Source organism: Carassius auratus, chromosome 25, assembly GCF_003368295.1.
Source record: "Carassius auratus strain Wakin chromosome 25, ASM336829v1, whole genome shotgun sequence".
Taxonomy (NCBI): Eukaryota; Metazoa; Chordata; class Actinopteri; order Cypriniformes; family Cyprinidae; genus Carassius; species Carassius auratus.
The window spans coordinates 8,568,419-8,584,746 of NC_039267.1; the positions used below are offsets into that span (position 1 = coordinate 8,568,419).

The following is a 16,328-nucleotide window of genomic DNA, read 5'->3' on the forward strand; positions in this document are numbered from 1 at the left end:
ACATCTCTAGGATTTTTTTAAATAAACATTTTTAACCTTTTTGCAATACCATTTCTTCTTTAAAGGATGTGAAGTCTGTGGCAGAAGGCAGCAGGGTGATTAATAGCATCCTGGAAGGAGATGTTCGTGTATTAGCAGGAGCTGTTGTGCAGCACTGCCACCTGCAGGTCTGGAAGGTTTAACTTAATCTATGTCTATGAACTATTTAAAGATATGAAATCAAAGCTGACACAAATTGTTTCTCACTTAATATGATGTTTTTATAAAACATAACATTAATGACATGAAATCTGTTGTAAATATTATTTTTTTTCCATATTTATACAGATTTCCATTTCCATCCTGAAAAGTATGACCCACATGCACTGTCATTGTATAAAACAAAATTATTATTATTATTATTATTGATGTCTAAATGTATGGTTTTAATTGTACAGTGCCAGTCATACTGTTAAAATAGTAATATATTTTATTTTATTATTTTTTAAAAATAATTTAAGTAATAAAATATTTAGAAAAATTATGATGATTTATTATAATTAATTATTATCTTTTTTTAATGGGGGGTGGGCAGTTTTCCTTCTTTTTTGTTCTAAGCTGATCACATGCCAGAATAATACAGTTATCAAAATGTGCCAATGTCATTTGCAGGGTCCAGTCCAGGTGCATTCTGGGTGCCTGCTGTCAGGACTTGATTTGACCTCATCATCCTGCGTCCAGCGACTACCCCTGTCCAGTGACATCATCATTCAGGGTCACCGAGTGATGCTGGGAGAGTTAAAGTTAACAGTGTTCACAGCATTCGGAGCTCATGACAATTTAGAGGTGAGTTTAGAGCCTGTTGCTTACATTAAATTTTTTTGATAATATTGAGAACAATATAAATAAGAAAACGTATGCTAATATTACAAATCTTATTATAGAGAGTGTTGGGGGTAATGCATTACCAGTAGGGCGAGTTTTCATAATCAGATAACTTTTCACAAATAACTTTTAAAATACTTATACATTACTTTTTAATATACATGAAAATATCTGAGTTACTTTTTTAAATAATAATGCTAGTTACTTTTTCCCATTTATTGTCTGACAGCTGTCCCTAAAATAACTTATTGCTTTACATAAAAGTAACTAAGTAATGTAATTAGTTTTTAAGGAGTAACACAATATTGTAATGCATTACTATGTTATTTTAGTTATTTACTTTAAGTTTAGTTAAAGTTACTTTCCCCAACACTGATTAAACACTATTTATCTTCACCCAGGTCTCCACTGATGATGTCACTGCATCATTCCTTAATCAAAAATGGAGTGATTTTTATAGTCGGACTGGAATACAGTAAGAAATGTCTACTTTCATACCTCACAAAGTCAGACTTTTGACTAAAGGTTTGTTCTATTTTTAAGATTAATGTAGCCAAAAACTACCTAGTTATACAGGAAGGTGCCTAAGTGACTTCAGATTTAATTTTGAAATGGTCACAGTTTCATATAGTGTGTCTAACATATGTATGTGTGTGTGAAAGGCCTCAGTACCTTTGGGGACCTGAGAGGACTGAGCCATGCTGTCTGCTGGACGCCCGATTGTTCCCAGTGTTCATGCCACATTCAGGACCCGTTGGACTCGAGGGTGTTTGTTGGCTCCTGGGCGGCGCTGGTGCTCTGGACAGCTGGAGGGAAGCCTGGAGACTCTCGCTCAGAGATATTCTCATCCTGACAGACCAGCAGAGAGAGCTGCGGTGGAGAGAGGAGCTGTTCTTCAGTGTGGGCCGAAGGAGAGCCGTGGACACTCTGCAAGGCCACATGAATCTCAGTCTGCAGCCGTTCTTCAGAGCAGCAGCTCTGGCCGGCCAGCAGGAGGAGCTACTGCAGGTGCTGGACTCAGGTGAGGAGCAGACGCTGAACGGTGGTTGGCATATGTTGACTTTTGAGGGTACTGAAGGTTTGGCTGTTTTCTCAGTGGCTGCAGGCAGCAGTGGTGATCTGGGAGTAGCGGCTCGTTGTCTCGCCTGTATCGCTGATGTTCTCGGCTGTCTGGCTGGTGAGGGTAAAGGCGGTTTGCGCAGTGGACCAGCAGCGAATCCATCATGGGCTCCTGCTTTTAAGCTCCTAGAAGAGGGACACTTACCTGCAGGTGTCCAAGAACTGGCCAATCAAAGAAAGCACTGGCTCAACAGGTCAGAATAAAAAAAAAAAATAATGCATAAATTTGAGAGTTTTAAACTGAGAATTTCTTATTTTGTCATTGCTTTCTAAAAGACCAGATTTGTTGGTGAGAGCCGCCAGACATTATGAGGGGGCGGGACAGATACTGCTGCGGAAGGCAGTGATGTCAGCGCGTGAGTTTGTGTTCATTGGTCAAGGAGAAATGCCGCCCATGGGTGAGTGGCAGGAAGTGGAGTGTCCTGCTCGACTGGATCTGTCAGGTTAGAACAGCTTTCTTTATTTCAGCTGATCAGAGAGTTCTGTGTTTATGTTTGACAGTGATGTGGGACATTTGGAGTTGAACTGAATGTGCTTTTTAAAAAAAAGTATGTTCAGTTTTTAAACAGAATGCAAAAATCCAATTTCATAATTGCTCTAAAGGGGCAGTTAAGGCATTTAGAAAAGTTACAAAAGATTTCTATTTCAATTCTGTAATGTGAATTGAATTAATTTGTAATTAGTAATTTGAACTTTCTATTCATCAAAAAATCCTGAATACAAATGCATCAGTTTCCATAAAACTATCAGGCAGCATTACTGTTTTTATATATATATTCTGAATTCTATTAATATTTATGTTCATATTTATTTTATTTATTTATGGTAATATTTATTATCTAACATGTTTTCTGTATGTTTTATTGTATTTTAATCAAATTAATAATTAATGCTGAGCATAAGAGACTTCTTTCAAAAGAATCAAAACCTCTTAATTACCCTAAACTTTTAGTTTTATCAGTAGTGCAGATGGCTGCTTTTACTTCATATGTTTCGTTCTGTTTAATAAATTATCTTTTGTTGACTAAAATTGAAGCTTTATTTTCCAGAATGCTTTTTCTATATTGAATTTCTTTTGAAATGCAGTAAATTTATCTTCAAGTAAAATTGAACTCTGAAGTATTTAGGTTTTCTTGTCTTTGAAATCATCAGGTGGCTGGAGTGACACTCCTCCTATAGCGTTTGAACATGGAGGACTGGTGGTCAATGTGGCCATCAAGGTGGATGGAAAACGGCCGATTGGAGCTCGAGTTCGGCGTGTTCCAGAGCCTCGTCTGCTGTTGGTCAGTAGCAGTGGTGAACCGGCCTGCAGCATCTCCACAGAAACACTCTGTGAGGATCTTACTGACCTGGAAGACTATTACCAACCTCACGCTCCAGGTGAGATAAGTGTAGACATATGCTGTGGATCTGACAGCCTGAAACTACAGTGCACAACACATTTTTGTTCTTGAGAATGGTTTGATGTTAAACATAAATGTACAAATATCTCTAAATATTATAATTTGTTTTTGTGTTGTAGGTGCTCTGCTAAAAGCCGTATGTGTGTGCAGTGAGCTGGTGTGTGTGTCGTCTCCTGTCTCTCTGAAAGAGCAGTTGTTACAGCGCTGGGGTGGAGGACTGGAGATCCACAGCTGGTCTTCACTGCCACATGGTTCTGGTCTCGGTGCGTAAAACACTTTTGAGTAACTTCACTTTTTAAATGTACAGGATTTTGGATTACCACACAAGACGTCAGAAGACAGAACTGTAATGTAGTGGCATCTGGATAATGTATTAATTAAATATTTACCAATATTTTAATAGATTGTTGCATCCTGAATATATAATATAATATAATATATATGGCCGGGACTTTAACGCGTTAATTGAGATTAATTAATTACACAAAAAATAACGCGTTAACTAAGATTAATTAATTATAGAAAAAAAATCCCGCATTTTTAATAACTTATTTTTGCACCGCAGAACGTTTCTCACTGGATGAGTTTCGGCGGACCGATTATACTGGAGCACCAACTAGCGTTCGCATATCACCGCAGAACATCGAGTCTCAAGTATCACCTCAACGCAAAACATATAGCAGCTAGCGTGGACTTTACACTTTATGTTGAACTATGTATTATTTTGTTGGTGCAACAGTTTATGTTGAACTCTTTATTGTTTTGGCCAAGGTTATTGAGAGTTGGACTTAGTATATTAGGGCCTCTGAAGCAACAGAGAGATGTTTTCTAATAGTCAGTGTTTCCAATGTTCTGAATGTACTTGACAGTATTGCGTATTACTTAAAAAACACTTTACAGAAGGTTCCAGCACCTATAAGCTACCTGAATTTCCTAAATGTACTATTTCTAAATTGTTTCTAAATATGCTATTGCTACACTTCATGGCAAAAATTGCACTGGTCTGCTAGACTTGGTTGAACAAAAATAAACAATATTTTGTTGCTTAAGCTTATGAATTCAGTCATTATTCAATGGTATACTATAAATCCATGTGAAAAAAAATTACTTCTCACTGTTCTCAGGTCAAATATTTATCTGCGATTTAAAATGCGATTAATTTCGATTAATTAATTACAAAACCTCTAATTAATTAGATTAATTTTTTTAATCGAGTCCCGGCCCTAATAATATATAAATATATATATATATATATATATATGTATGTATGTATGTATGTATGTATGTATGTATATATATATATATATATATATATATATATATATATATATATATATATATATATATATATATATATATATATATATGTATATGTGTGTGTGTGTGTGTGTGTGTTTGTGTTTCTAGGCACCAGCAGTATCCTGGCAGGTGCAGCTCTTGCAGCAGTGTACAGATCCACGGGGCGGAGCTATGACACAAACTCTCTCATTCATGATGTGCTTTACCTGGAGCAGATACTCACCACCGGTATGAGAGATGCTTTTATTCCTATAATGGGACACATCACATCCTTTCTAGAGTAATATAGAGTTTTACTGGGCTGTGAAGCTTAACCAAACAGGAGTTCATTTTTTTAATAAGCTGAATTTAAAGGCATTTTGTATTTTTGTTGCTGTGTTTCAGGTGGAGGATGGCAGGACCAGGTTGGTGGGCTGTTTGGAGGAGTGAAACTGGCCCGATCTGCAGCTCAGTTGCCGCTGAGAGTGGAAGTAGAACAGCTGTCTCTGACTCAAGACTTCCTGTCTGTCCTGCAGCAGCATCTTCTTCTGGTTTACACTGGAAAGACACGTTTAGCACGGAACCTGCTGCAGGTACGAGCGGCTGATGGTGACGCTCAGACTTCATGAACACTGTGTTGTGTTTCACTGGATCACTGTGTGTGTGCAGGACGTGGTGCGGAGCTGGTATGCGCGTTTACCCTCCATCGTACAGAATGCAGAGCAGCTGGTGACCAATGCAGAGGAGTGTGCTGAAGCCTGCAGAGACGGTGAGAGACACACACTCATTAATATAAGATTGAACTCTATGAACTCTTTTATTTGATTCTCTCTCTCTCTCTCTCAGGATCTCTCCTCAGACTGGGGGAGTGTATGAACACATACTGGCAGCAGAAGAAGCTGATGGCTCCAGGCTGTGAGCCGGCGGCCGTGAGATCCATGATGAACGCACTTCAGCCGCTGAGTTTAGGACAGAGTCTGGCAGGAGCAGGAGGAGGAGGATTCCTGTTCTTACTCACCCGTGAGCCACAGCAGAGGGATGCAGTGAGAGAGATTCTCACAAACATACAGGTGAGTCAGAGAAACTGGTTCAACCACTGCACAATGACAACGTGTTTAACCCTTTCCAAACTGTAGAAGCTGGTTTCTGAAATGCCTGTGTGTTTAGTGTCCTAAAACTAATGAGCTAACTTTTAATTTAACCACAAATGGTTCAAGTAAAATATGTTAAATAAACGTTGTTGGTTGCTGTTGTGTTTGACAGGGCACTGGTTCATTCAGTGTTCATTCAGTGGAGCTGGATATGGAGGGGATTTCAATCATTCAAAAGAGCTCTGAACATCCTGAATTACAGCAGATGACATAAATCTGAGTGCCTTGAAAATAATGTTTAAATTGGTATTGTTTCTGTAAATGTATCATTAACTAGTGTTTGCCTTTCATATGTTTTAACTTTTCTCTTTCCTGAAGCATCATTTTAAATATATAAAAATACTTGAAAATGACAACACAGTTTCTTTCCTTTTTACTGAATTTAATTAACTATTATTTTAAGAAAGTGGTAAATGTTGTATTCTGACCTTTTGGATTTTGTACTTGTTTATTGGCTGTATAAAAAAAACCTGGTTCTCGAGACTTCCTTGGTCAACTTAGTGTTTTCGGTGTTCTGAAATATTGGGTTTCTGAGATTTTCGGTGACGCTGGGCGGAGCATACGTGAATATTCATGAGTTTCCTGTTTTGCGTTAAAGCGACTCTGAAAATATTAGTAAGTTTTCACTGGATCACAAAAACTGTTCAACAAGGTAGTTTAATTACGTTTCAGCTTCGAATGAAGATAAGCAAACGTAGAATATAATTGGTCGTTTGTGCACTAAATGTTATTAATTGTTTGCCGTTTTAAATGTTTACTCAACGATTACAGCCACTTATTTGCCAGAGGCAGCCCATCGTTAGAATACGCTACAAGTAAATATTTAATCATATTCCTCTGTTTTGCTATTAAAAGCATGTAATTTGATAAGTATGTCATTGGAAGTTGTGTATTATATGGTGGAACAAACTTTTTTTTCTTAAAAAAATTTCCAAATGGAGTGCATGACAGCGTACAGTTCACATGGAGAAGCTATTTGTTTGTAATTAATGTATCTGTTACAAATCAGCAGAGTTGGATACTTGCACTTCTGCCCATTATTTTTTCCTAGTTTGTGGAAGCTTCTTTTTCTCAAGCTATATATGAGGCCACTATTGCACACATACATGAAGACATGGGTAAACGTCATCAGAATTAACTTTTGTTTTTTTAATCTGATGCAGGGGATGGCGGATGATGACCAACGGAGTGTGTACTTTAGTGTAATAATTAAACAAATCATATCCAAAATAAAAAAAAATTGAATAGCCTACTATTTGATACAAATGTTGTATTATTTAACAAGTTTTAAAGTTTTACTACATTTTGTTCCTGAAATCCACATTTTTGAAATCAAGATAAATCAAAGGTAATCAAACCAAGCTCAACCTAATAAAACAAGTTTCATGGATAAAGGGTTTTGTAAAAAATATCATGTTGGTGGATATTCTACTAATATTAAAAACGTGGGTCATTCTTGAATGGCTTATTCTGCAGTGGGTATAAACAAATTGGCCCCATTGATTTGGCGGCATGTTTCATCTACCAGCATTTAGACTGATTTCTTTGAGTTTGTTCATGGTGTTTAAATTTGTTTGCCATTTGTTGTTCATATAGGAATTATACTTTAATAATGTATTTAATAATTTACTTAAAACAGAACTCCTATAACATGTGCTTGCTTGTGTTGATCAGGAGGCCTATTCCTAAACACATATACAAGTAAACCCTTCAGCAGTTTTTTTTAAACATGTATTTTATATTTATGCAGGTATGTAGTAAATGTCATTTATGTAATGCCTTCACCACATCTGTTATAAAACTTTTTTTTAACACAAAATCAGTTGAAGTCTTTATTCAGCAAAAGCAATCTACTTTCATCTTTGAAATGAAAATATAAAAATTACAGTATGTTTTTATTTAGCCATTAGTTTTTAAACTACAAAACATTTTAATTGTTATAAGTTTGTAGAAAATAAGCAAAACATTGTTAAAGTACTACAAGTTTGTTGATTTCAAAACTTTTTTTTTTAGTCAAATTTGAGTGAAAATTGTTTTTAAATGCAGTATATGATTAAAGACAAAAAATAAAGTGTATAAAGACATTTTTTTAATTTATTTTAATTATATAGTGCATTTTATCTACTTAATTTCTAATTTTTTGGGAAAATAAATAAAAAAATACAGAGATTGAGTATGTTTATATTCCAGTTCATGTGTGCATTAAAAAAAAACACCCAGCTTTCACTTTGGCTATTAATAATTTGTTTTGAATGATTGAGCAAACGATTAGGAATGACACAGAATAATCATCATACATTTTATTATGGCACAACAGATACATTTTGGCAAATTTATTAAACGACACATTTTATTCAAATATCATGAATAGTATTAAAATAACAATAAACTAAGCATAACGTAATTCTACGCTAAAACATAACTTTTTGAAAATAGTTTATGTTTCAGTGACAATGTACTAATATTTTCAGAGTCGCTTTAACGCCAAACAGGAAATTCATGAATATTAATGTATGCTCTGCCCAGCGTCACCGAAAATCTCAGAAACCCAATATTTCACAACACCGGTCAAAGTAAACTGAAAGTAAAGCATCGGCGGGACTTATAAGTCAAAAATGGTGTGTTCAAGTCATGTTGGATACATCGTATTTACGAGTTAAACGCCCATGAACGCCACCACAAAGTCGAGTGGGAAACTCGGAATTTTCTTTAAGCTTAGAGTTTACGAGTTGGGGGCGTCATGATCGATGGATGCGACGTCTGTAATTGAGGGTAATTGTTTAGTTGACATTGATAAACAGGATTGCAATATAACTATAACTTTTTATGCAATACAGATTAAAGTGGCTAAATAAATTATTATTTTTTAAATCAAAAACGCAAAAAACACCTGATGCAAATAGTTTTCTCTTCATTTTTATAAGCAGAGTTAACAAACCCGGTTGTATTTTCTTGTAATTTATTTAAAAAAAAGGTAACTTACTCCGCCATCTTGTGCCGACTAAACTGACTTAAACGCACCCGATATCGTAATTACGACTTGTCAACTCGTATACGAACTTCTCAGGAGGAGTTGAACGCAGAAGTAATGTAATGCCGCGTTGCAGTGTTTATGCAAGTGGTACACGTTGAAAAACATTTTTGGACAATGTAACTTCCAATAAAATTAATAATCTAGCTACAATTTCTTGCGCTCAGGAAGTTTGGCGTGACTTGCCTGGAACGGTACAAAGTCGTTAGTCGTGGTTTGAAATCGTGACTTGTGGGCTTAAAAACCTGCCTGGAACGCAGCAGAACTTACTGTGAAACTTCAACTGAAGTAAAATGGACTTCGGTAAGCATTCATCCATTCTCTTGAAAAGGGGGTTCTGGGGTATGCTCCCCTGTAAGATTGTATTATTGTTATATTTTTAATTTAAATGCATAGCCTAAATCTGGTGCATTTTTGAGAGCAGAATCAAGTGACTAGATTAATGAAAAAAATGTCCTAAACAATTTTGTGCTCTAGTAGCAATTTATTGGTTGCATTGATGTGAATGTGATGGTAGGGTACAATTTTCACAATATCAATTCATATAAAAGCTACAAATGCTATTCTGTCAAAAGCAGGGAGTGATTTTCTCCTCGCCTTTTGTTGTTTGATGATCATTAAAGCTGCAGTCGGTAACTTGACGCTCTAGCGGTTAATAAACAGAACTGCTTGCGTCTTGCGGAAGGACATTGTAGCTGGAACTACTTCTCTCTGTTTATGTCTATGAAGAATCACAAAGGTACTGGGTTACTCCGCCGCGGTACCCCCGAAGCAATTTAAAATATTCTGAATATAAACACTTATAGATGTACCCTAGTGATTCAGGACAGGCTAAAAACACGGTTTGGAAAATGGATTCATGGTGTACTCCCTTATTATATACATTTTGTAAATTTTGAACACATAAAAAAGTTACGGACCGCAGCTCTGATTGGTTGTTTTCTTACCGGGAGCGGTCCCAAACTGCAAATGGCAATAGGACCACTGGGAGGAGCCAGAGGAGCTTGATTTTTTTCACAGATTATCTGTCTCATATTCTACTGTCAGTACATATATAATAATAAAAATATTATTAAAAAAATAAATATATTTTTACAAAAGTTACCTACTGCAGCTTTAAAGCCGACACTTAACTCAAGAGACGACATGAGAGGGTTCATGAGAACTAGAAGAAGCAAGTTTTCTTTTTCAGGGAGTCTGTTTCAAAACAGTAATAATTTTTTTTTAATGCGTGTTTTATTTTTGAACTGTACAAGACATTCATTTTGTCTGATGCTCTGCAACGAATCATAGTTAAATGTTTTTTATGGACCAATGGGGGGTCTTTTTTGTTCGTGATTAAGTACATTTAAATTAATTAAAATATATATTCTGTCCAATCCGAGGCCCCTGCACTCGTGGGCCCCTAGGCTGCAGCCTAAGCAAGCCTTTGCGTTAATTCGCGCCAATCAAATATCAATAACAATAACACTCAGAACAACATAAATTACAGCACAGAACACTGCACAATTAAACAGTTAAAAGCCAGAAAAAAAAGATGGGTTTTGAGTTTGGCTGTAACTCAAAGTGTAGAGGCAGTTCTAATAAAAACCGGATGGTTGTTCCAGACTTTCGGAGCAGCAACAGCAAAGGCTTGGTCACCTCTTGATTTCAATTTATCTTGAGGAATGTTCAATAGTCTCTGGTTGGAAGACCTAAGACACCATCCAGGATTGTGAGCAGATAATAAATCAGGCAGATATACAGGAATTAACCCATTCAGAGCAGCATCAGTACTTTAGGGTGCTTTCAGACTAGCACTTTTGGTGCGCACCCGGGTTCGATTGACGTCAGAGTTTGGTTTGTTTGGATGATTTGAAAGCTGTCTTCCTAATTCGGGTGCGCACCCGCAAACTGTACCTGAGTCTGGGGTAGGGTTCGCTGCTGATGTGAACGCAATCGTACCAAATCGCGGAAGTGAACTGCTATTAATGACTTATTATTTGATGAAAATGTGTGTTTTTGTGTGTGTATTTCACTCACTTTCCTGATGAGCGTGACTGACGCTCTGCAAGCAGAGAGCTGCTTATATATCACTTTGGATTTGAGACTTTAGTCTTTGCAACTTTACAGATCTTCTTTATGCATTTAGAGCTTGTAACACTCCAAAGAGAAAGGAACATTTTTAATTGCATCATATGACACCTTTTAAAGTAACCCTCATTTAGAGAGGGACTTTATTCGCATTGAGTAAACAAACACCAAGAAACACCAACTGCCAGTGACTCTTAGGCTTTATTGGATCTGTTTGTTAAACTGTACTTATTTAATGTACATGGATTATAATTAGTGGTGGGCATAGATAATTTTTTTTAATCTGGATTAACCTCACTGTGATTTTGAAATTAATCTAGATTAATCTAGATTAAAATGGCTCATTCGAATTCTGCCGAAGGCATTCAGAATATGTGTGTTACCCAAATAAAATTGACAAACTCTCAAAGTCTTTGAGAAGGGGTTTATAGGCGGTGCATTAGAAAAGGGGCTCATCTCCTGTTTCCAAAATGCATCACAAAGTGCTTGAAAAAGCTGTAAACTAATTCCACATTGCACAAGGTGCAAACAACATTACTCCTGTTTCACCCCAATGTTTAAGTTTTTTTTCAAGTTTGTAGGTGTCAAGGTACAGAAACCAAAAATTTAAATAGCACTGGATAGTCTTCAATGTAAAAATGAAATATACAATCAAACCTACATTTATTCAGACACCTTCAACATTTCTCACATTATTACAGTTTTGCTACATATATAAAAAATTATATCTGGTGCCTGAATAATTTTTGGTTTGACTGTTAAAACTACAAAATTTTCTATATATTTGACATATTTTGTATGTATTTGTAGGCACAAGAGCAAAAATAAGCAAATTTGATGTTCAAGTGTTTTGAGACGCGTTTCTCTACGCAGAAGAGAGCTCGGTTCAGTGTTGCTGTACGTGATACGCGGCTCTCGATGCCTCTCGTGCGCACCGAACACCAGTAACCAGCTACTCCGTTCAGCTTTTCCGCGTCATGTGTTTGGATGCTTTAATGTTTAAAACGACAAACGGTAATGCGTAAAAACATGTGAAAAAGATGTCGATAATGGCCCACCACTAATTATAATACAAACCAACTCGCATCTGTTGGGGCAAAATTAAATCAACCATCATCAGCATAAGAGACAGGCTCACTCTCAGTTATAATGAAAAAAGAAAGATTTTATTCTTTGCAAAGAAGTTCAGACAGTCGTACAGTAAGTTTCTGCAGAGTGCGACCGAGAAAAGAGGGCAGTGCTCCACCTTATATCCCTCTGCTCAAGGTCTCAACAGCTGTACTTTTCCATGGATAACATAAAAAACACTCTCTGTGGGTTGTTTCTCACACATTTAGGCCATCCTTCAAATATTTTGGTTTGCAGTAATGGTAATTAAAAAAAAAGGGTCGGTAGGTCAGTCTATATTTTTTTTTCAAGTTTTAATGTAAAAAAAAAAAATTGGTGTTGTTGATGACGTAGGTATGAATTTAAACAAATTAGCATATCGTGACGTCACTGACTGGGTCTTCAACCCGTACCTTCGGGCGCATAATTGCAAACCTCATTTTGATGCAGGCTATATAGACCACAAACAAATTAAAATCTTTGTCAAAAACATGTTTATTGCATGGACTTCAGGTGAGAAGAAAAAAAAATGAGGTACTGTATACTGTTTTACTTGCATCCACCGCTACATGTCAATACAACCTACAAATGAGAGACCGTTTACTTTGCTTTCTAGGGTTGTCACTTTTGTGAAAAAAATCCTGTTTGATTTGAGTGATAAGTGTTCATTGAATCGATTGTAAAATCGATTTTGCATGTCTAAATAAGTTTTAAACGGCCAATACCACCAAATATAGGTAAATCCCATAGACTGCAAAAAAATATGGACGTAGTGTCCGTGACGTCACCCATAGACTCCTCAATAGCGGTTTTGAAGCCTAAAGTGTGCAGAGCGGGCCGTCGCCATCTTGGCAGCGCGTCACCGCGCGATTCTCCCGGATAATCGAAAATGGGCAAGAAGGCGGGAGCTGATTGCTGAAGCCACGCCCACCTAGCGCGACGGCATTGTCATCAGCAGCAATCCAACTGTCACTCAAGTGGCCACGCCCTTAATTATGCAGAACCTTAAGGCTTAATATAATTTACAGTTGTCATGAAGGCCAAAATTAGCAATATAGACCAAAATCAGGCTGTAAACATGTTTTTTTTCTGCTGTAAACATGGGGAGTCTATGGGACTGACTCCCTTTTGCAGCCAGCCTCAAGCGGCCAGTCGATGAATTGCAGTTTTAGTCACTTCCTTATTGGCTTCACGAGAGAGAGCGGGAGGTTGCCGCTCGGTAAATCCACGGACAACAGGCAGGACGAATGTAAAGACCAATATTTCTGATGATTTATTGGCGTGAAGTTACGTGCACAATAACAAACAGGTGTGTAACATTTTCGAAAAACAATAAGCAGAGTGGACTGCCATAATGCAAAAAATGTACTGCAGGCTTCAACATGGCTGTGTTTACGATTAGAAATATCAACAACAAAATCGCATCACCAACAACAAAATCGCCCACCGTTCGTGCGATCTCAAAAAATGCCCGCACATGGATGATGAAAAGGACATAATGCAGACAGTGTGCGGACAGCCGAAGTATACTTGATCTTTAGATGCGATGACGATGTATGTGGCATTGCATAAGGTTATGTTAGCCTATCCAGTTCAAGCCACACTCACACACAAAAAAGAGAACATAAATGTGGAGAAGATCTTGTTTACATCAAAACTGAAACCAAACCATTCACACAGAACGCCATGCATCCCACTGCATCTCATGTTTTTAAATGAAAAAAAAATTTATTCTGTGTGACTGGTTTTCCACCCTTTTTATTTATTTAACAATGCATGCATACATGACGCTGTTTTGTTTATAGTTCTTTAAGCAACTTAATTAATAATAATTGGTTCATAAATTTTTTTTTCAATATTATGTTGTTTTTCCACAGTCATATATTCTAATGCTTTGAATAAACGTGCAGTAATATCTTGAGGCCTCAGAAGAGAATCAAAAAGCTTTTCTTCACCCTAACTGAAATTATGGATTTTAAATTCGAAAACAATTCGAATTTTGATCATATTTAAGTAAAAAATTCGAATTTAGTTTTTCAGCTATTTTGACAGCCCTAGGCAATTCTAGCCCGAATCTGTATCTGTATGCATGAGACTGTCTGAATACCAGCAGAACTCACATTTCTGTTGTAAATAGAAACATTGTGCACAAGTATTATTTGCTGTTATGCGTGTGTGTTTGAAGCTGCAGTTGCTGTTCCAAAAAAAAAAAAAAAAACTGGACGCGCTCTGAGAGAAGGTTGTTAAAATCAATTCCCTATTTTCATTTTCAAAATTTGTGTTGGTTGCTCCAATCGATTTGTGCAATAGATTTTCTAACATAAAGTGACAGTCGACACGGTCACGGTTTTAGACTAGACGGGAGAATTGATGGGAAAAGATCCAGTTTTTCCAGAACTTTGTGCCAAGTTAAAGCGGTGTAGAGCTGTTTTAAATAATTTTTTTTAGATGTTTTATGGTGCCCGAACTCGTAAGACTTTGAACAGTGACCGTGAATATTTTGTTTACTGCAGCCACAGCCATAATTACCAAGCGCGAACCGTTGACTCTGATAGTGAATGAGAGTATGAGACGAAGTGAACGCACAGGCCATAGTGTAACCAATAGTGTAAGCATAGATGACGTCACAGGTTTTTTTTTAATTAAGGAAGATAGCCATCGTTTGTGTGTGTTATTTTATTTCTTTTGTATTAGTTGTTTGAAGAGTAAAAAAAAAAGGTCTGTCTTAACGCAAATTTAAAATCGGCAAGTCGGTCAGACTAAAAGCAAAAAAAAATAAATAAATTTGAGTTGGTCCTAAATTGACAGGGTCGGTCGGGTTACGGCAAACAAGAATATTTTTAGGGATGGCCTTAGGACTTAGGTGACCCCTTCAGATCATCCTCAGGCATTGTCCCCCCACTATATGGCCCAAAGACCCTCTCTGGTCATTCTCAGACATCTGTTTCCCCCCAGGTGTGGCCTTTCTGAACCCACATGTCTCCGTGAACCACCTGCTTGACATTACTCTTAGGCCCTAAACCCATCTCATGGTGTCCACACAGCAATTCTAAGAAAACACATGCATATATAGGCATACAGAAACAATGTTAATGAATTTTCCTGTCACAATTTTCCCTCTTTTTATCATTCATTGATCACTAAAATATAAAAATTAATTACTACTGGTTATACTTTCACTACACACTTAACATTATATGTGCTCTGGAAGCCGGGCTAAATGAATAAACACTGTTATTGCATTTCCTACATATGTCAGACCCTCAGTCACCTCACAGATATAAAAAAAATTCTAAATCAAAAATTCACACTCAAGAATACAAACATAATTTAAAATAAAGCAAACTCAAGGCATATCATCACATTTATACTCTTCATCTCTGATTTTTGCATAAATGATCACTCTCTTAAGTTTGTGAAAGAAATTAGAAAATATGCAAAGGCTTTTTGTATGGGGATAGTGGTTGTCTCTTCATCAGTAGTTTTCTCCATACGCAAATCCATGATAATGTCTTCATTGTACACAGTCATTTGAACCATTTGATGTGAAATGCTAGACTTCACCAGTCTCTGTACTGAACTGGATATGAACTGAAAAGTACATGGTAGACATAATAGCAGCAAAAATCCTACCACTACAATTGGTAACACAGTGTTGCAGAGCCAATATCCCCATCCTCCCCACATTCCTGTCAGTCATTCTGCCCACACATTATGTGTACGCTCAGGCTCTTTTTTTACAGCCATTATCATGTGGGTAATGATATTAGCAACGTTGTCACTGTAGTCTGAAAACAACATGATGTACCCAACTATGATACTAATATTCTTACAGCTTTTCTCTCACTGTGCTAGACTTTTATGGGCCTCTGTTGAGCACCCAACCTTGATATCGATATGTTATCTGTTAGGCTGCTTCGATGCTGTTTTTCAGTTTTAACTGTGCTCTTTCTGCTGATAAGGACACCTGATGTTTATGCTGGATTCTGGCCTTGTTGACGTGTGTGTCTCCAGATCTTTACTCCCTCCGCTCCTCTTCCTGAGATGCAGGTGGGACCTTTCTGCAGTGGCTGGTGTGCATCCTCGTTGCTCTCTCTGCTACCTTCACAGCCGTGTGAGTGGTCAGAAGCACCTGGAACAGTCCCAGCCCCCTTTTCGTCTTCCAGCTCTTTCTCCTCAGATCTCATATCACCACAAAATCTCCTGGTTTCGGGTCATGGAACGGGGTTTCAGCAACCTTCCCCTGAGAAGCTTTTACCTGTACACACACATTAGACAACAGAGAAGACATTTCTTTGCAGT

The 16,328-nt window shown here is 37.1% G+C and overlaps 1 protein-coding gene and 1 pseudogene across 1 annotated transcript in view; both read left to right on the forward strand.

Annotated features, from left to right (window-relative positions):
• Positions 1-6,731, forward strand: part of LOC113043695 (L-fucose kinase-like) — an 11,335-nt gene extending 4,604 nt beyond the window's left edge. Inside the window, exons 11-23 of the mRNA XM_026203234.1 lie at positions 66-167; positions 652-825; positions 1,266-1,339; positions 1,527-1,885; positions 1,961-2,177; positions 2,260-2,426; positions 3,136-3,363; positions 3,506-3,649; positions 4,794-4,913; positions 5,070-5,257; positions 5,334-5,433; positions 5,511-5,734; positions 5,928-6,731. Coding sequence (XP_026059019.1) covers positions 66-167; positions 652-825; positions 1,266-1,339; positions 1,527-1,885; positions 1,961-2,177; positions 2,260-2,426; positions 3,136-3,363; positions 3,506-3,649; positions 4,794-4,913; positions 5,070-5,257; positions 5,334-5,433; positions 5,511-5,734; positions 5,928-6,029 — 2,199 coding nt within the window. The 3' untranslated portion in view covers positions 6,030-6,731. The remainder of the gene's footprint in view (positions 1-65; positions 168-651; positions 826-1,265; positions 1,340-1,526; positions 1,886-1,960; positions 2,178-2,259; positions 2,427-3,135; positions 3,364-3,505; positions 3,650-4,793; positions 4,914-5,069; positions 5,258-5,333; positions 5,434-5,510; positions 5,735-5,927) is intronic.
• A 2,278-nt stretch (positions 6,732-9,009) lies between these two features.
• The window catches only part of LOC113043702 (GTPase IMAP family member 8-like), a 61,799-nt pseudogene continuing 54,480 nt past the window's right edge, over positions 9,010-16,328 (forward strand).